This window comes from Schistocerca americana, chromosome 2 (assembly GCF_021461395.2).
Source record: "Schistocerca americana isolate TAMUIC-IGC-003095 chromosome 2, iqSchAmer2.1, whole genome shotgun sequence".
NCBI lineage: Eukaryota > Metazoa > Arthropoda > Insecta > Orthoptera > Acrididae > Schistocerca > Schistocerca americana.
Window position 1 is genome coordinate 744,054,497 of NC_060120.1, and position 21,235 is coordinate 744,075,731.

General features: G+C 35.7%; 1 protein-coding gene across 2 annotated transcripts in view; it reads right to left on the reverse strand.

The window, feature by feature from the left end:
- The window catches only part of LOC124594853 (serine/threonine-protein kinase mTOR), a 264,014-nt gene that overhangs the window by 17,068 nt on the left and 225,711 nt on the right, over positions 1 to 21,235 (reverse strand). For both annotated transcript variants that reach the window (XM_047133312.1, XM_047133311.1), the window contains 5 exons: positions 16,566 to 16,763; positions 15,642 to 15,863; positions 14,880 to 15,062; positions 5,348 to 5,657; positions 2,876 to 3,018 (listed from right to left, as the gene is read on the reverse strand). In XM_047133312.1, coding sequence (XP_046989268.1) covers positions 2,876 to 3,018; positions 5,348 to 5,657; positions 14,880 to 15,062; positions 15,642 to 15,863; positions 16,566 to 16,763 — 1,056 coding nt within the window. The remainder of the gene's footprint in view (positions 1 to 2,875; positions 3,019 to 5,347; positions 5,658 to 14,879; positions 15,063 to 15,641; positions 15,864 to 16,565; positions 16,764 to 21,235) is intronic.

Below are 21,235 nucleotides of genomic sequence, written 5' to 3' on the forward strand. Positions count from 1 at the left end.
TGTAACACTGGAGCAGACTTGCTCAGTTTGCTACCCAGGACTTGTGACTAAGGCAGTCCAAAGTGTTAAAAACCATCAGGGAACTTGCTTCCAGGACATTAAGGTGTGATAACCATTACAGCTTTGACTCAAATATGAGGTCCACAAATCTCACCAAAACATTAAAACTTGCAATGGTGTCCTTATGCTGGGCAGGCGAAGTAAAAACACAGCAATAATGATTAAAATCAATATCAAACAATGGAAACTCTAGGTTGGAATACCAACAATGTAAGCAAAAGATAGATTGCTACTTATCATAAAGCTGATGCATTAAGTTGCAGACAGGCACAGCTAGAAGATACTTACACACTAGCTTCTAGCCACAGCCTTTGTCAGAAAAAGATAAACACACACACATTCATTCCCACAAGCAAGGACACCCTTGTACACGACTGCCATCTCCGGCAGCTCAGACCAGCAATCTATCTTTTCTTTACATCGTTACAATCAATATAAACTAACTTATCTGTCAAAAATCTATAAAACCAGTACGTTCAGCCCATTCCTCCAAGTTCTTCCTTCCACCTCCAGATTCCTTAATTATTCATCTTTGTCTTCTGGATGATGGATCTAAGGAATTTCATTTCTGATACCTCAAGTCTCAATGCCTCTCTCTTGTGAGTTGTACCTGAGGAGTTTCTGTGGCATTGTTGTAAGATGAACAATACTCTGAAAAACTGCCCACTAAGATGGATCAATGCACTGGAATTCTTAATGTTGATGTTACACTATTTACGCCAAAGGGATAATTTTACAATACCACCTCCAGGAACACCATTCTCCCATTCAATTCTGTTAGACAGAACTTTGTCACCTCTGCACCTAAAGAAATATGAGAGAGGAAAACTAGTATGACTGTAAGAAAATGACAATGGTAACTAATTTCATGGCACTGTCTGCAAGTGTTCGATGCTGTCTTTGTAAGAAAGTCTGTTGTCTAACTGTCCCCGGCAGGTTCAGGTTGTCAACAATGGATTGAAACCTACAGACCTCACACTTATAATGGTTAAGTAACTTCCTGGGTCTAGTTTCCATATGAAGGTTTTGAGGAGGCTCCCTGTAGCAATTGGAAATGTCTTGTGACATTTTTCTTTGGGAGTACATTAAGGACCGTATTTATGTACCCCTAGAGCTGAGAACACTGGAACAGCTCAGAGAATGCATAAATGCTGCTGTGATGACTGCTGATAGGATGTTCCTACATAAGGTACAAAACGAACTTGACTACCACCTGGGCATTTTGTATGATCAGAGGAACACTCATATGACATTTGTAGAGTGCAACAAAATGGAAACTTGGTAAGTTTATAGTTCTGTTCTTGCATCTGTCATATTTGTACATGATACTTCGGAAAATATAGAGATTTCAAAATGAATTAATCATTTATAGTAGCACTGTGTGTGTGTGTGTGTGTGTGTGTGTGTGTGTGAAGAAAGATTCTATGCCAGTTAAAAGGGCTGCTAATTAATATTGCTAAGTAATCCAATTTACACGTATCCTCTCAGTGTGATAATATTTACATACAGTTCCAAATACTGAGTAGCCAGCCATTCCTTATCTATGTTGCCTTGATAGTTATCAGATTTTTCAATTATTGCCATGTACTGAATTTTGACATTCCTACAGCTTCAGCTATTTCATATGCCTTTAATTGCTGATCGTCCAATAACACATTGTGTACTTTTTCGATGTTTTCATATCTGCTTGCAGTTTTGGGCTGTCCTTCATGTAGATTATATTTTTAAGAATAATACACCCTTGTTTGAATTCATCTGCATTGAAGGAGATTCCATTGGCAGTTAACGGTTCATGAAAAAGATCTTCATGATGGCAGTTTTCAGGTTTACACATTTGAATGAAACACACACACAATATGTCTACTTTAGAAAAAGCTATATAAGCAAAACTATTCTGCAGATATAGTTGAAATTTAACAAATATACAGTTTACCACCATGTTGCCCACATGGTATGCTGTTTAGAAATTACCTTTTGCTGTGCCTACTCTAGAAGCCCCCTCCCCACAATACTATTATGGTAATTTTTCCACTGTCCTGAGCATTTTCCTAATTCAACAGTAGAATTTTCTTTAATGTCAAAACCATGTTACATTCTATTTTTATTACTGTCCCTTGCCTTGGGCAGGCATTTTTAAGCCTGCAGCTTTGAATGATTTCTAATTGCTCAAGCACCTTCATTTTCTTCTATTCAAATATTAAGAAAGTTTTTGTCACTATTAGAATCTTCACTTTCCCTTATTATTAACAGCTTTTTTTCTTGGACACTTCACTTTCACAACTTATCACACTCCAGTTTAGTGACAAGTATATCATAAAAAAATTCAGAGAGCTTGACTGATTTTGTTTTCAGTATTTTTCATCCTGTTTTTGCACCCCTTATTTCAACAGCATCAGCAATGGATGAGCAACTCAGTTTGAAAGAAAACAATAGACACTAGGCTCATATTCAGAGTGAGCAAAGTTCAGACCCCCACCAGCTACCTGTATTAAGGTTCAACTTCTTTCCATGACAAGTTGCTAGTTGAAGAAATCTTGATACTCATATGGAGTGATTTATAGGAACTCCTTTCATTTATTATTAAAAATCATGCTTTACACTTGGTTTTAATGCCATAAAAGACTAGCAATCTTTGTTTATAGTATATTTCATGATTTCTTAACTGTCCACTACCTTCATTTGTCTCTTGGACATAACTCTTTCTTCCCCTTGTCCCCTTGATAATTTTCCACAATACTACATTCTGTGTTCAGTATCTTCTTAATAAGAACTAACATGCTGTCCACAAGATATAGAAAGGAAATACTGCACTTACCTGTATTGTAAGATTCCTGCGGAATGTATCAGGATCATTCAGCAACAGTGTATTAACAAGACCGAAAAGCTGCATTACACGTTCATCCTGTCTTAAGTCTTCATGACCTTTCAGTAGGAACATATAATCTTTTCCATTACTGCCTGAAAAATTGAGAAACAAACATGTAAATTTAATGAGAGCCTTCAGTTGCCAGAACGTATGACTTTTACAGGAAGCATACGGTTTGTCAGTAATTTCAAACCAGAGAAATTATTTAAGAAATTTATGCTTTTTATGAAAAGTACATAAACTATTGTCTGTTAAACTGTTAGGAATAATGATTGACCAGAAACTTAGCTGGGATAAACATATCACATACGTCTTTACTAAACTTGCACGTGCCATGTTCCTACTTTATAAACTTAGGAATAATGTCTGCCAAAACTTACTGCTGCATTCATATTTTGCTTATATCCACCCCCATCTTTCATATGGTATTCTGCTCTGGGGAAATTCTCCAAATTCAGTATCAATTTTCAGATGGCAAAAAAAAAGCTCTTCGATGTATAGTGGGTTTATCCCTTTGGGATACATGCAGGGAACATTTCAAAAAACTTAACATCATGACAGTTCCTTGTTTGTACATCTATTATTGCTTATTACACGTAAAAGAAAACATAGCTCAATATCCCCTTAGGTCCTCTGTCCACACCAATAATACAAGACGAAACCACACAATTGATCTGCCATAGTCTAGATTGTCCAAGATACATAATAGTTATAAATATGTAGGCTCAAACTGTTTAATATGCTCCCTAAAATTGTACAAACAGTATCTAAAAAAAATTTAAGACAACATTGGGTCAATGGCTCAGAGGTAAAGCATTTTACTCAGTTGATGAATATTAAGATTGTAATATGGCAGATTTGCTGTTTTAACATAGAGAAAGGTACCTAAATTTAGAAAAACAATATCTAACATATAGGCATAATAGACCTATTTCCAGTGCTCTATATTTGTATCAATATCTTAGGATAATGACATAATGTCATCAACATGAATACTCCCTGCTTAATAAAAATTTGTATAATGTTTTCTTTTTTATTGTAAAATTAACAATATATAAAATTCCAAATGTGTGCTAGTGTACTACACTAACATTCATATGATTTATATATACATTGTTATGAGAATATAACCATCTTTATACTGTAATTGAACTTATTGACGAAGCCCATTGTATAAGAAAATACTGAATGGCTAATAAAGATTCTTATTCTTATTGCATTAACAGCAAAGACATCTAAGTAACAATAACAATGAAATCATGATGATTAACACAATGAGGACTTTATTACTGTGTTTGAACCTTTAAAAGTGATATCTTCGAAAAATGCCAAGAACAAGTACCTGAACTGTGCACATTACATGAGTGAGTGCACATTAAATGCGTGGATAGAACAATACTTTAGTCTTCTAAGACAATTTATAACGTCTTCAATAACATTCAAGAGTCTTAACATGCAGACCATGAAATAAAAAAGTGTCTAGTCAAAACTGAAAATAACATAGCAGAGACTTCTGTAAACAGCATAGATAAAGCTGTTATTAACCAAAAGGCTGGTTTGAATGCCATAATGCTTCACTAGGCATGCACCTGTTGGTGGTGATATGTCCTTGCCTTCCTCTGACCTTTTATTTGATTTACCCAGTTAAAGCTTAACATGGATTCCCAAACTACAGGACAGATTCATATTTTTCATATAAGCAAGTCACTGCCAGAGGTGAAAGAAGTATAACAACACTGACTGAGGTTTGAAACCTTGGGCCTTTGAATTTGCAGTCTTTTACCCACAAAGCCCCCAAACCACATGTACTATATAAATAATTTTTGTGAGAGTTACTTTTAGTTTCAAGAATCTCTGGATTGTGATCAGTTGGTGCACAGGGTGGGGGAAGGTAATGACAAACTACTTCAGAAGGAAATTCCTAAGATCAGCATATAACCTAGTCTATTGTCTCAGAAATGCAGTAAATAACACAAAGTAACAAGTACACCAACATCATTCTCCAAGGAATTTTCAGTCAGTTATCCAGAGTGGTGAAATGGAAACTGTTTTGGTGTTTGTAGGATCTTCTATTTTACATACATGAATAAATCATTTTGTTAATCATCTGCAAATTAACTAGTGTGTGTGTGTGTGTGTGTGTGTGTGTGTGTGTGTGTGAAGTGTATTACAGAGTGTGTATGTGAGACACAATTATTGTGATCCATATTTTAGATCACAAAGTTAAGAGGAGTCGTAGCGAAGTTCTAGAGGCTTTTTCAACAATCTCTCACATTAACACAAACACAACACTACACTACCAATATTTTCCAAAGGATTACAGACAGTCCTTGATGGTCAATAAATCTTTAAATAGCAAACATTCATTTATCCCTGAAGGAAATCATATAAAATTGCTTTCTGTTGGAGGAAGTAAATTACCTCTGATGCATAGTTTACGAGGTCGCTGCTTTGACGTGATGACTTGTAAGGAACTGTTTATGTAAGCAATGCGTACTATTGGCTGATTGGGCACATATGAGCCAGGCACAGCAAGTTCCTGGTCGCGACACAGAAGCAACTTATGGCTCACATACTGAAGTTCAAGGCTTGTAAGTTGAGGTAACTGGCGAGAGATGCGCCTGAATACATGATAGTACAGGTCCCAGGCCTGGTTTAAGTCACGCACATTGCCTGAAACTTTGTACCGGTGGCACCACTCTTGTGCTTCCATTAGGTCTCTTCCATAAGCCTGAAAAAGAAATGTAGAGAATGCCTTGTAACAAGATGAAAAGATTTCAAATTTTGTAGTTTTGTTGTATTATGTAATGACTACTAAAACGTTGCACTAAAAAAACAGTTGGGCTACACAGTGCAACACTGAAGTAAAGCAAGCAACATTAGAGTCACATAATTTGCAAAACATTTCAGTCAAGGACCATAACAGGGAAATATCTCCATAAATGTTTACATATTAACTATAGATTTTTTTCAGTGTCTAAGTAAGAAGGCAAACAATACATATAGAACTGAATTTGAAACTAAATATATCCTGAAATGAAACAACCATGATGCAAACTATAACTCCTGTCCAGTGCAATAATAATGTGGGAATTATAATTGTGACTGATGACACAGACAACAGAAAATACTCTGATAACATAAAGAAGATTTAGTGCATACTATAATATTTGTAAGATGCTAACTGATTATGAACAGACAGAGACATTATGAACAGACAGAGACATACAATGAAATTAATTTTAACCATGAGCATCAGCATACTTGGGGAGGAAGAAAAAAATAGAAATAGTAAAAGAGTACGGATGGTGTTCAGAAAGAGTAGGAAAGACAAGATCAGTGTTACTAACAAGCATGTTTAGAGAAATCATTAGTTTGAGGTATTTTAATACAGGCAGTTTCTTTCCTGCTTTTAGATGGGAATGGGACAATGAAGATTGAACCCTCAATATCAGTGTTCAGGCCAGCAAGTTGGGAAGAGGGGGTGATAAACGCTGCCTCACTCTTGTAACATTGACAACAGAGAAATAAAAAAACAAGGAAGCTAAGGGTTTAATGTCCCATTGGAAACAAAGTCATTAGTGATAAAGAGTACAAATTTAGAACGGAGAAGGGAATTGGTCATGCCATTCTCAGAGGAACCATTTCATAATTTACCTTAAGCAATTTATGGAGATCACACAATACCTAAATATCAATGAGTCGATAGAGATAACTGCCATCTTCCCAAATGTCATATATTAGTATACGCCAAAGGCAGAGTACAAGCACACAGAAAACCACATGAAGTGATGAATCCTGTTTGCCAAAGGTTACTGTTCAGGCAGGCATAGCCTCACGTGGAGGATGTTTATCTGGAATGAAATGAGGTGTCTGACACACTGATCAGCCAGAACATTATGACCACCAGCCTACTGTTGATATAAACCCTTCCTGGCAATAGCATAGTCACCTGGCGAGGAATGAGTGCTAGTCAGACACAAGTTCACTGTGTGTAGTATCAGTGAGCGTGCTGTCTCTGTGTAGAATGGGCAAGGCACACAATGTATCTGAGTTTGACCGAGGACAGATTGTGATGGCCTAGATGCTTGGCATAAGCATTTCAAAAAATGCTTGACTTGTAGGGTGTTCCAGAAGTGCTGTGGTGAGTGTCTTCAACATGTGGCAAAACCAAGGTGAAACCTGTCTAGATGTTGTGGGGTTGGGCAGCCATCCCTCATTACAGATGTCGGATGTCATTAGGCAGGGCAGACTGGTAAAACAGGACAGGCAGTGTGAACTGTGGTGGAACTAACATCAGACTTTAATGCTGGGCAGAATACAAGTGTATCCGAACAAAAAGTGCATCCAACACTCCCAACAATGGGCCTCCACAGCTGACTACCCATGCATGTGCCAATGTTAACACCGCAACTTTGGCAACTACAGCTGCAACAGGCACGTGACCATCAGCACTGGGCATTGGTGCAGTGGCAGAGCATTGCATAGTCTGATAAAGCCTGATACCTTTTTCATCATGCCGATGAGAGGGCGCAAGACCGTCGTCTTCCAGGGGAACAGCTCCTTGACATCTGCACTACTGTGGGATGGAAACAAGCCGGCAGTGGCTCCATTATGTTCTGGCGAACATTCACATGGGCATCCATGTGTCCAGTAGAGCTCTTGCAAGTCACCATGAGGGACAAGGGGTATCATGCAATGGTTGCAGACCATGTACACCCCTATGTGATGATTATTTGCTGGCAGCAGTAACATTTCCCAACAATATAATGCATCATGTCACAAGGCCTGAAGTGTGATGGAGTGGTTCGAGGAACACAGTGCGAGTTGCAATTGATGTTGATGTGCTGGCCCTCCAACTCACCAGATATGAACCCGATTGAACACATCTGGGATGTGATTGAACATGGCATCAGAGGGTGTTGAGGGTACATTGGTACTATTTCTGAAGCACCTAGGAAAATGTGGAAGTATGACATTTCTATAATGTATGTACAATAGTGAAATAAAATGAAACGAATCAAGGAAAATCATTAACTAAGGCAGTTTCATTACGTTTAGGTGTAGGGCTAAAATTAATTCTTTTTTATACTGTGGGCATTCATCAAGAGAGAAGGCCAACAATTTCATGACTGCTTTATATGCACAACATAGACATTCTTCATCATTAATACATATGATCCAACCAACAACAATATTTTCTCTGCCATAATAGCTCTGATAGCAATCCACTGTGTCTCGCATATGACACTGTGGGGAAATGACTGATAGAAAATAACGAAAATATGCTTGTACATAGAGAATGGTTGTTATCTTTAAACTGTGCAAAGGAAATTATTCATAAAAAAAAGTTTGTGCATACATAGCTCCTTCTCCAACCAAAATATAATAAATTCAGGCAAACATGACGTCATTATGACTTGTAGATGCTGTATGGAAGACTACTGAATCTATTTGGAAGCTATCGCTGCTTTTCTTTCTTTGAAAGTTCGATTATGGCAACTTTACAAAAACTGTCTAGCAATACAGTTTGTGAATAGTAAATTAGTGTTAACAGTTGTTACATCATTGTGGCTCAGTTGGTTAAGTGCTGTCATACAAAGGTAGAGGTACTCTATTTGAACCTACTGTGATTTCAATATTTTTTTCTTTATCTGAAAAATAAAGCAAAGCTGCACCACAGTATGGAGTCCACATTAAAGTCGATAAGTCAGTTCTGAGATCGGAAGTAGTTAGCCATGGCATACCATGAGTAACAGGACTATTATGGTGCCAACAGTATTTACTTATTATAATGTCCTTTACACGGACATTCTTACTTTCCAAACTACAACTGACATGCATGGAAGTGAGTATTTCCCACTTTATCACAGAATAGTGTTTCTTCCCATTTCGTTCACGTATGGAGTATTGGAAGAATGATTACTTAAACAGCTCTGTGCACACTGTATTTGTCTAAAATTGTCTTTGTGGTATGTACAAAGCAATTATGTAGAGGGCTGAAGAATATCTGCAGATTCTTCACTTAATACTGGTTCTTGAAACATCCCATAATCGTAATTTGATGATAGTGACTCTAGCAGCAACATTCCTTCTGCTCACTGCATTGTATTGCAACAACATTAATTTAATTTGACAGTCATTTATACAACTAAACATCACATTTTTAAGATTGCCATCTCCATAAAGGGCTTTCATGAACCATTGTTACTTCCACGTGAAATACAATGATCTGTACTAGGCGCACAGTCTTAGGCTGGTACGACCTGTTGTCAGACATAAGCATTCCTCCTCAATATGCTTGCTTCACAAGATGATGCCAATTTCCACTTTCTTTCTCACTCAGGACTTCCATGAACCGAGTGACCTCCTTGTTGGCAACAAGCTGTCGATCTTGTGCTTATCGATCTCTGTTTAAGAAGTCCCCAACTTAAGTGTTTTCATCAATATGATGTTAAAAGTTTTTTATTTAGCATAACTTTATAAAGAATTATCAATAGTAAATCTCACATTAGAACATGAATATCCTTTCAATATGGTTTCATCACAAAAGACTTTTGCTTCCGTGTTTTATCTACACCACTGGACATGACTGGAATGAAGAGTGCATTTGTGTGTGTCAGCACTCACCCACTCTCTCTGTGACTGATGCTTTGTACACTGTGGAGAGACAAGTACAGCTAATTGCTGTTGTAAAGAAACAAAAATAATTAATCATTTCAGATTTTTTAAATAGGCAACATTTAAATTGTTTTATACTTTCCTGCATTTTAACACTTTTTTGAGTCAGTCTGCTGAAAAGTGTAAAAAGGGGGTTTCACTATATTTGATAAAGGTCCCATACATTTGAGCAATATTCTAAAATGGGATGCACAAGTGTTTTGTATGCGATCTCTTTGGTAGATTCCATCTTGAATAGTTTTTGGAGAAAACTGCTTTACAAATCTAAAATTAGTTTCCTTTCTGATTTGAGTCTTCTATTTTTCCGAAGATTGCACTCTCTAATCTCAAACAAGCTATTACATAGTAATCAAGTGTTACTGGAAACTTTCTGGAGTGTATATGTTATCAAATGTTGGGCACAGTTAAATTATTTCAGGCATTGGTCTTCTAATCCTTTAAAAAGATGTGATGCTTCAACTTGTGCAAGTCGGCTAATGTGAGAAACTCTTTCAACACGTTTCTCACACTTACCTATGAAAGCCATTCTCGATTAGTACCACTATGAAGGCTTACAGTAACTAATATTCTTCCGATTTTAGAACTAACTTATTGAATTTAACAGACTCTGTACCACAGTGCAACTGGTGGCATATTTACATAAAAGCTGAATCCAAGTACGTTTGAACACAGAACATCTACCTTCATACGACAGCACTTAATTGACTCAGCCCAGATGACTTAACAACTGTTAACACCAATTTAACATTGAAAAACCATAATGTTAGATCCTTTTTGTAATGTTGCAGGTTCTCACTTTAAAAGAAAGGAAAGACAGTAATAGCTTCCAAAATTGCAATGAATATACCAGTTGAATATATATGAATATTAATACTAAACAGGATATAAAATCTATTAAATCTGAGATCAAGAGGGTAATCAATAAGTCAAAAATTGATTATTTTAGGACACTCCTCAGAGACAATTCACTGGAGCAATGTTTACAGTGCTCATGGCATGAATGAAAACTATAACACTTTTGCTAATAAAGTGCTTACTTTATTTGAACACTTTTTTCCCCCAAAACCAACTGAGGTTAGAGGAAAGTCTACAAAGAAGCCATGGATTACTCATGAAATAGAGGTATCTTGTAAAACAAAAAGAAAACTGTATCTGTCAATCTGGAACAGTTCTGATGTTGATGCTATAGCACATTACAAGAAATACTGCAAAATATTAAAGACTATAATGCAGACATCAAAGCAAATATATTACAAGGGAAAGATAGTCATATCAGATAACAAAATAAAGACAATATGGAATATAGTGAAGGAGGAGACGATAGAACTAGACATGAAGAGGGACAAATAGCATTAAGAGTACATGATACATTGGTGACAGATGTGTATAGTGTTGCAGAACTTTCTAGCAAACATTTTATAACTGTTACTGAAAAGATGGGGTTGTCAGGTTCTGTAGATGCTGCTATGGAATACCTCGGACCAGACATTTCAAGTGACTTCCATAATATGAATTGACCCTCACTACCCCAGCAGAAGTAACGTCCATCATACAATCTTTAAAATCAAAAACATCTAGTGGGTATGATGAAATATCAACAAAGTTAACTAAAGAATGTTATTCTGAGTTAAGTATTTATCAGTGGAATAATTCCTGAATGGTTGAAATATGCTGAAGTTAAGCCACTGTTTAAGAAAGGAGATAAAAGGGTATCATCAAATTTCTGTCCAATTTCACTTTTGCCAGCATTCTCAAAAATTTTTGAAAAGGTAATGTACTGATAAAAAAGTATCATCAAATTTCTGTCCAATTTCACTTTTACCAGCATTCTCAAAAATTTTTGAAAAGCTAATGTACTATCAGCTTTATAACCATCTTATCACAAATAACATACTGTCAAAGTCGCAGTTCGGAATTCTAAATGGCTCTGATATTGAGAAGGCTATCTACATTTACAGTGTAAATGTACTTAATCCATTAGACAAAAAATTGCAGGCAATTGGTATATTTTGTGATCTGTCAAAGGCATTTGACTGTGTAAATCACAATATCCTTTTACGTAAATTAGAATATTATGGTGTAACAGGAAATGCTGCAAAATAGTTCAAATCTTATATCTCTGGCATGAAACAAAGGGTGTTATTGGGAAATAGAGATGTATTAAGCTATCAGGCATCATCCAACTGGGAATTAATTACATGTGGGGTCCCACAAGGTTTAATCTCAGGGCCCTTACTTTTCCATGTGTATATCAATGACCTTTCATCAGTGACATTACCAGATGCCAAGTTTGTTTTGTTTGCTGATGACACAAACATTGCAATAAATAGCAAATCAAGTGTAGTCTTAGAAAGATCGGCTAATAAAATATTTGTGGACATTAAACACTGGTTCCTAGCCACCTGTTTGTCACTAAACTTTGAAAAAACACACTACATGCAGTTCAGAACTTGTAGGGGGTGTCCCACGAGTATATGCCTAACATACGATGACAAGCAGATAGAAGAAGTGGACAGAGTTAAGTTCTTGGGATTACAGCTTGATAATAAATTCAACTGGGAGGAGCACACCACAGGTCTGCTGAACGTCTTAACAATGCGAATTGTGTCAGACATAGGGGCTATAAAAATGAAAAAGCTGACCTAATATGCATACTTTCATTCCATAATGTCATATGGTATTATTTTTTGGGGGCAATTCATCGAGCCAAGCTAAAGTTTTCCGGACACAAAAACATGCAATAAGAGTTACATGTGGTGGGAACTCAAGAACATCCTGCAGCAGAAGCCTTTTTAGGAACTAGGGATACTAACTACTGCTTCTCAATATATTTATTCCTTAATGACATTCAAAGTATAATCTTCACAAGGATTTAAAGTCATTACTCTTGTACAAAAAGGTGTGCATTATTCAGGAACACACATTTTCAATAACTTGTCAGCAACCATAAAAAGCTTAACCACCACTGAATTTTTTTTTAAATTTTAAATTCAGTACATTAATGCGATCTTAGTAAATGAATGTTTGTAAAATGACGATCGTTCCACTTGGGACCTGTGGAAGGTACATTAGCTTATTTGTTTCAGCTGTAAATATTTGTCATGTATTATTGTTTTTCTGACATGTTCTACAGCCTGGAGGACCTCCTCCCTACAGATCAATTGGAATGAAAGTAAATCTAATCTAATCTAATGAGCTTCTCCTTTAATTCCTAGAACTGATACTACAGTTTAATGTTTCAATCACAAAAGTTGATGCACAGCTTCTGTTGTCTTTAATACAGTGTGTATACATCATAATTATATCACATTCAGCTGAATCGGTGCGAACTGGGGTTACCTTTGTACAAGCCACTGACAGTTGTCATAGGATGTAGCCAAATTAGGAGCTTGAAGGCAGGGGTCAGTTATCATGAAATGGATAAAAAGTAGGTGCACCTAAATCAATTACTCATGTGTGTACTATACACGATCCTTAACTATGAAGTTTCTTTTGCCAATTAAATGTACAAAACAGAAACACAATTAACACACATTACAGAAATATGCATAATAATAATAATAATAATAACAACAAATAAGATTCAAACTTACTGTAAAGATTTTTTAAAAAAGTTGAAGATTGTAACTGCACTGTGTCAGTACATCTACCAATCCATTTTGCACATTCAGTAAACATAAGTAATTACAAAACTGTTAACTCTAGCCACTATCATGGGAAAAGACTCACTCAATTTAAATTTGGCAACAAAAATTAATGGAAAACTAAAATTAAGTTACCAATTAACAAACAAAATTGTACAAAGAATTTCATTTGCACATGAAAAAGATTATTTAAGAGAGCATTACCACTTAAATAATATATTCTCAACAGTAACGGTCTATTTAGATAACATATAAGTTGGGCTGGAAAAGATGTGTCATAAACTGATAACAAAATGCACAAGCTGCAATATACTTTCATAGTACCACTAGTCACAGTGGAAAATATTATGGACCCCGATCCACGCTGGATACTCTTAATCTCTAATATAAAGGTCTCAGGTTTCCAGCCTGAGTAATTTAGTAAAATGATGCAAGGTCTGATGAATGTCACTCCCATTACCTTCTCGAGAATTGTTAAAACAGAGTCTGGCTCATCCAGATCCATTTTGACACTTTACCAGAATAAGTCATTCAAACACCCAATTTCGAAGAACTTAATTTTCTGAAAACTAAAAACTTTATATTAGTTCAACTTGCCAGGAAAGACAGCACAACCAATATTAATTTCCTTTTTCTGTGCTCACTCATTATGTACAGAAAGCCAACAGGATCAGATTTCTGTGTCAGTTGTCTCTATAAGCAAGGTGTGCAGAGATATGCAGCAACAGTGTAGCATTAGCTTCAGCATTATCATCTCATTTGTTTAAAAGTATGTATACATAAAAGAGCATAAGGTACACGTATGAAAGGAATGAAATGGAATGGTTTTTGAGTGTGGCCTACATGTGGAGTTGTTATTATTTTCAATGTTTCATGTAGTATTATGCAATGCAAGACAAGTAATTTCTTTTCTCCCATCTTCATAACATACAGTTCCTCTCATTATGGGGTCTCAGTGACCACCCCTCCTTTCTCATTTTCCCCAACCACAACCTCTTTTATCACGGAAAGCTACGAATAAGCACTTTTCAATTTCTGTTTTTAATTGTTTGTAATAATGGTAGTAGGAATCTCGCCTCATGAAGGTTTGTGATTAGTAATAATGGTACTAGCAATTTCATCTCCTGAAGGTTTGGAGTAAGCACAGCCCTTCTTTATTCTTGTAATTTAAAAATAATGTGTTTTGCTGTTTCACTTATCAGCTCTGTCTTTCCAGAAGGTTGTTAAAGGCCCTGGAAGTGATTTTTTTCTGTCATTTTATCCAATCATTAACAGTTTATTTCACTTTACTTTGCATTCTTGATTGTGTTATGCTCATACCATAAAATTACATCACTGCCATTGTCATGGAAATATTGAGCAACATATGAGTATAGATGTGGTAAAATGTGGCAAAAATGGCATTTAGAAGATTTTGTTTTTGCGTACACTTCTGCTTTGAGCATTTGTAACCATACCCAGTGATTAAATAGCCTATTAGAATGGAAAACATGGGTTATAAAGTAAATCACTGAATCAATGGACACAATATAAAAATGAATTTATTGCTTTGAACAATCTGTTGTTAATCACCAAAATGGAAAAATCTTATTTTCTACAAAATCCAAAATTAGTAGATAATGCCATACCTGATTAAAGGAAGTCTCCTTGTGTGTTTGTGGGCCACGTTCCAACATAGCATGTAAAGGTTCTAAAGTATCAAACATCCCTTTTACATTCCTTTCACCAAAATAAAGCCTACTGGCTTCTTCCAAGCCTTCATGCCAGAGTTCATGCCATAAGATTGCTACACGAATGAGCTCATCACTAACCTAGAGACAAAAAAACATATGAATAAAAACAAATCACTTTGTTATTACATTTGGAAGTCATTCTGATTCTTACAGTAAATTTAAATACATTTAGTATCAAACTACATTACATTTATTAGCTAATAAATAGCATTCCCCTGTTTTCAGTGCAGTTGGATTTGAAAAAAGCAATGAAATGGTGGTTTTTAATAAAGAATGCCTTTGGAGCTGCATATAGAATTCTGTTCACAATTAAATTCTTTTATTACTCAATTTCAGGAAATTGCCATCATCAGCTCATAATGATGAAACACAAAAATACAGATGCAATGTATCTCATACAGTAATAAAAAGTGTCAAAATGATTATTATGACAAGTAACTAATGATGGTGACTGGCAAAATCTAACATATGAAAATTAAATAATAATAAAATAATCTGCAGTCCACACAAAATTCCGTATAAATGCTAAAAAAGACCATTGATAAGTTTACAAGTTTTTATCCTCTGTTATGGATTTAAGAAAATACAATGACAGCTATAGTACAATAATGCCTATAATAAGTTTAAGGTAAAAGTACAACAAAATGGAACACTTACAAGAATAGCCTGGCTCACAAGTAAAGAGCTATGTTCACGCATACTGTTGAGAATTTTGTTAGCAGCATTTCTTCGAGATAAACTTGCTGATTTAGTAGCTACAGTCAGTGGATAAACCAAAGCCTGTGGGTGTTTTTTCCCTATATCAATTAACAAGTGGTGAATCAATCGTCCCACCAACACTCGAGGTGTATCAATTCTTGCAATCAGTTGTGGTATTACCTAAAATTGTAAAATTATGCATTTTTAATATTATGAGATAATTTTCCAGTGCATAACTGTAATTATACATTTTAAAATATTATTGGTGATTAACTAATGAATGTGTGAGTTATGCAGTGGATTGCCTCAAAAGTGCAATCTGGTCTGCTGTGAAAGATGTTACACTTATGAGACATATGCGATGAGGAGAGATTCGATGAGAGTAGCATGGCTTACTGCAGACAGTGAAGTGTATGGGTGGGAGGGAGAAAAGTACAATGATAAGACTGTTACGATTAAGCTTTCAGCCAAAGCCTTCTTCAGAAAAGAAAACACACACATTCATTCATTCACACACACGCAAGCACACCTCACACATACATGACCACCATCTCCGGCAGCTTGGACTGGAATTGTTGTTATACAAACATGGGAATTCTTAAGAATAATGTAATACATATTTACCAAAAGTTTACAATGTATGTCAGGAAAGAAAAAGTCATGTTACACATGACATGTACAACTGTAATCGTCCATGATGTGAAATCTTTTGACATTTACAAACAGCTACCTTTTACAATGCAGAAGACTATAAACAAAGAAACAAGAGTAAGAGTGACTCTTTTTAACTTTTTTTGAGTCTATTTTCCTGTTTACTGACACTTGCATAACAGCATAGAAAATGAAATCTTTGGTATACAAGAGACTGATTTCACAAATTACCTGTAGCCATGTGTCAATGTCTATAGTCCTTATTCCTTCAACTAGGGCCTCATACACCTCATTACACTGTCCATAATCAAACCAGAGTGTAAGTAGTCTCAGAGTATCTTGCAGAGAACTCCCATGAGACAATGCTATTGATCGGAAGAAACCTTCCACAGCTGGGACAGTGAACTGTGTTATATAATCTGAAGCTTGCTGAAAGAGAGGTACCATCATTACCAATACAAGATCTATATGTATTTCCATTTGACACTAAGATTCAAATACGAGTGCACAAAAATACAAAAATTATGAACAGAATGTTCCAATGTAGGAAATATTACATTTCAATAGCAATTGGTGAAGATTAATCACGAATTGCACAGATATACTGGCAAGTACACAAACAGAATAAATTCAATTAAATAGGAAATAAATAAGCGGTACACAATGAGATATTTAAGTAATATAAGAGTAACAAATGTAATTTTTCCATCAAATTGCCTCCTATCTATCACCTAACAATTAGTTAAATCAAAATAATAATAATAATAATAATAATAATAATAACAATAATCAAAATGGAAGCATAAACTGTTTCTAACAAAAGAACCATTACCACTAAGCCAAACCAAAAGTTAGGTTCCAGATACAAGTTTCAGACTGGCACACAATTTCAATTTGTCAAGAACTTTCAAAACAGCACACACTCCATTACAGATGAAATATTCATTCTGAAAAAAGTACTTAGATAATAAACTAAAAATGATAAGGAAAGATTGCTATTCACCATACAGGGGAGACACTGAGTTGCAGACAGGCTCAACAAAAGGACTGCTACATATGTGAGCTGACCACTGTGTTTGGCCACTGAGGCCAGCCAGAATGTGAGTAGTGCTTGCATGAATACGTTCGGGGAAAAAAAAAAACCATTAGAAGAAAGCCTTTTGGCCAAAAGCTCACATGTACAGCAGTATTTTTGTTGTGCCTGTATGTTGCTTTTGTCTCTTCTGTATGGTGAGTAGCTATCTATCCTTTTCATAATATTGTCATTATTCCATCCTGGATTTTCCACTGTTTGAAGCTACAAATGATGTTTTATGAAAGTCAGTAATTGGGTTCTCACAACTGAGGTCACTCTGAATTTCAATACTATTATCATATGTTATATTACTGAAGGTGAAAAACCATCAGAAATGCAGCACAACATTAACAGAAGTTTGAAGGTAAACATGTCCAAGTCCTTATTTCCACCTATTTAGAAATCTCAAAACAATAATTGACACATTCAATAGTTAAATCACTCATGAAACTATCATCACCAATCCTTTCCAATTTGAGAAACAGAGAGAATCACAAGGATAAGTGCCAAATGAAAAATGTAGCTGAAATGTCAAAAAAAATTTAAAGAAGGTAAAACACAATCTTCCTAAAAATTGCATTTACTCTCTTCTAATCTCTACCACATCCACCTGCACATTCATATGATTACACAAATTGTAAAACAGTAAAATCTGATCAAATATTGTAAAAAATTTGAAAATATGAATAATATAAGATGAAGGCTAAAATAATGATACAGGGATTTGTAATTTAAAGGACTGTGTCAAATTTTGCATCATCACTTGGAGACATTTTTAGTCCATTTAGCCATGAAAATTATTTGGTCATTCATACATAAAAATTGATGAAAACTGTCAATATCTGTGACAGAATACTACTAAACTTTCTTTACCACATGTATTTTGAAATTTTCTACCACTCTTCTCATTGATTATTAGTTGTGCATTTCAGCAGATACAACAGCCTAGGAGACCAGTACAATATCTACAGCAGTTAGTTGTTAAGTGCATATACATATTGTTGCCTCCCAGTTAAGGAGCAGGATCATACACCTTTGGTAGGTGAAGTGGACGGAACTGAGGAAACAAGCTGTGGTCACTGAAACCTACTATCGACACATGGCATAGCTTCATCCGGACGCTGAGGCCTCCAGATACATTACCGAGCTTGGATGTGAAGTTTCCTATTCCAGGCAGAGAAGCCACCAGTCTGATGTGCCTGTGTGTACATCTATTCATACGCTAAATTTTATTTATCAGAATCAGCATTACTCACTTCATTATTTGGAGGGGGTGAGGGGTGCGAAACTTTTTGTGCAACTTTAATATCCATTGTTACTGCAAATTTTGAAGTACAATTGCTCTTCTGTAGCAAGGGTTATTTAGTACACATACATAAGTACACTACAACATTAAATAAAAGTCAATAAGTTCACAATAAAATAAAATAATTGTCTTGAGCCAGAGGCCAACTGGAATATAGTAAGACAGAAGTGGCGAAATGATAACTGGTAGTGGAAACCAAAGTAACAGTTATTTCACATGGCTAAATAAGTATAATAGTTCACAGATGTCAAAGTGTAACAGCACTCTAGCAATCGCATTCGACTTTGTACAGTTGAGAGCAGACCATTTTGTTATCTGTCACAGTCTGTAAATATAGTGGTGGTACCTAGGGAAGAGTCAATTAAATTAGAACATGGTGTCAGCTGACTTGCAGAGAATGAGAGCGAGTTCAAAGTCACTTGGGCTTAAATCGACCAGCTAGCTGGTCTCATGTTCAGTCAGCTGCAGATGCATTGTTTTCCTGTCAATTAGTACGTATCTTTCACAAATATATATTGTGTGTTAACAAGACCACAACATGTTATTCTAAAAGATATCTAATTTGAAAGCTTTCTGTTTCAAAAATAGTATTCTTTTGTTGGCTGCTAGGGCCCCAAATGAATGTATTCCAGTTAGTGTTAAAAATGAAAGGTATTTTCAGGACTATGAATGCTATCAATCTATATCAAGTTTAAGTTTTGTTGGTGGACATTATTTTTAGAATAAAATATTTTAAATTTTCTGTAACTCCATTGTTTAAAAGTTTGACTCTGAGTATTTTTGGACAACTATATCTCCAGTTCCACACACAGTGTGTTTCAAAGTCTTTACATCAAACATTTAGAGGTGATATATCAGGTCACAGAGGACAGCTTTTGTTAGAGACAAAATGTTCACTGATATTTCCCAATGACGCTAGACATCCTTTAGTATTTTCCAGCTCTGGGATGACAAGATTTTACTGGCCTAGCAGGGTCAATTTACTCCAATAAATTAATGGAGTGATTTTGCTGTCCCTACCCCTTTTCATACAGAGAAGATGACTGGATTATAGGCAATACATAAGTTACGTCTGCACCGTAAAGTGCCCATGCTCTATCACCTCTCAGGGGCATAACCAATATTAAAGGACACCTACACCTAGTGTTGCCGGGAAACGTCAGCAAACCTTTTGTCTCTAACAATAGTTTTTTCTCATGTTATAATCAATCACCTCCAGACATCTGATACGAAGACTTTGAAACACCCTGTATACGAGCCTCCTTAAAGCCTGAAGTGGTATAACTCCACTTTTCCTTATATTTTTAATACTGTCAGGATCTTGTTCAGCAAATGGCATTCTGTAAACACAGCAAATGATGAAATTCACAACTCGCATAGCAGCTGTGCACGTAGCAGCATAAGGTGTAACACACATCGATCTGTTAACAGCTGAATTGGTGTAGTTGGGAGCTACACTCCTGTGCCTAACTATTGTTTTGAGTCTTCTCTATATGGTATGGATGTTCGATCTTCAGACTATCCCAGTAATAGGATTTTACATGCTTAATTGTCCCAACTGTGCTAAGTGTGATTGACCATGAGTTATGGTAATAAAGACAGCATTCTGGAACCGGTTATTTGAGATGATAATGGGTTGGGTTTTTTTGGGGAAGCAGACCAGACAGCGAGGTCATCGGTCTCATCGAATTAGGGAAGGACGGAGAAGGAAGTCGGCCATGCCCTTTGAAAGGAACCATCCTGGCATTTGCCTAGATAGATTTAGGGAAATCACGGAAATCCTAAATCAGGATGGCCGGACGCGGGATGGGATGATAATGGATCCGGCAGTGAATATTCAGTCATCCACTGCTGGTCTTTTTTTTTTATTTTCTAATTTTATTACTGTACATCAAAGTTATTAGTTTTTTCGCGTGTTTTGGTTCTTTTACCAATATAAAGTACAATATCTGAACATAACAGATGTAGATAAATTCTATATTACAATAAAATTACTCAAAATCTCTGATGATAGAACGAGCTGAGCCATAAAAAAAGGTAAAACTTACAGAGGCTCCAGATGAAGATAAATGAGGCAACACAGTTCTTGTTAACAAAACCCAGAACAAAAAATGCTATAGAATGTCATCACATTCATTCTCCTCTTATCAATCACACTGTACTAGATACTGTGAACCATATAGAAGACATTCACCACAAAATTGGAATATTTGACTGCTCTATAAACTGTACAAAAAACATGCTGAAAGCCAAGGAAAAGAGCCAATTGCAGAAAATGTTTATTGTGGACCTTTTAACTAGTTGAACTTGCATTTCCACACTCCTCACAAGGAGAATGTGATACTTTTGCTAATTAACTGAAGCATTCAACAGATGAACAAGAATTGCATCTGAACTGCTGAAAAAGCTCGAGAGTCCATGAAAGTGGACACTGAAGAAATCAGTTTCTGATTGTTCCTCTTATGATCTTTATTTTAATTTAGCAAAATCTCTATCACATGTCAAGTAACGTATTACACA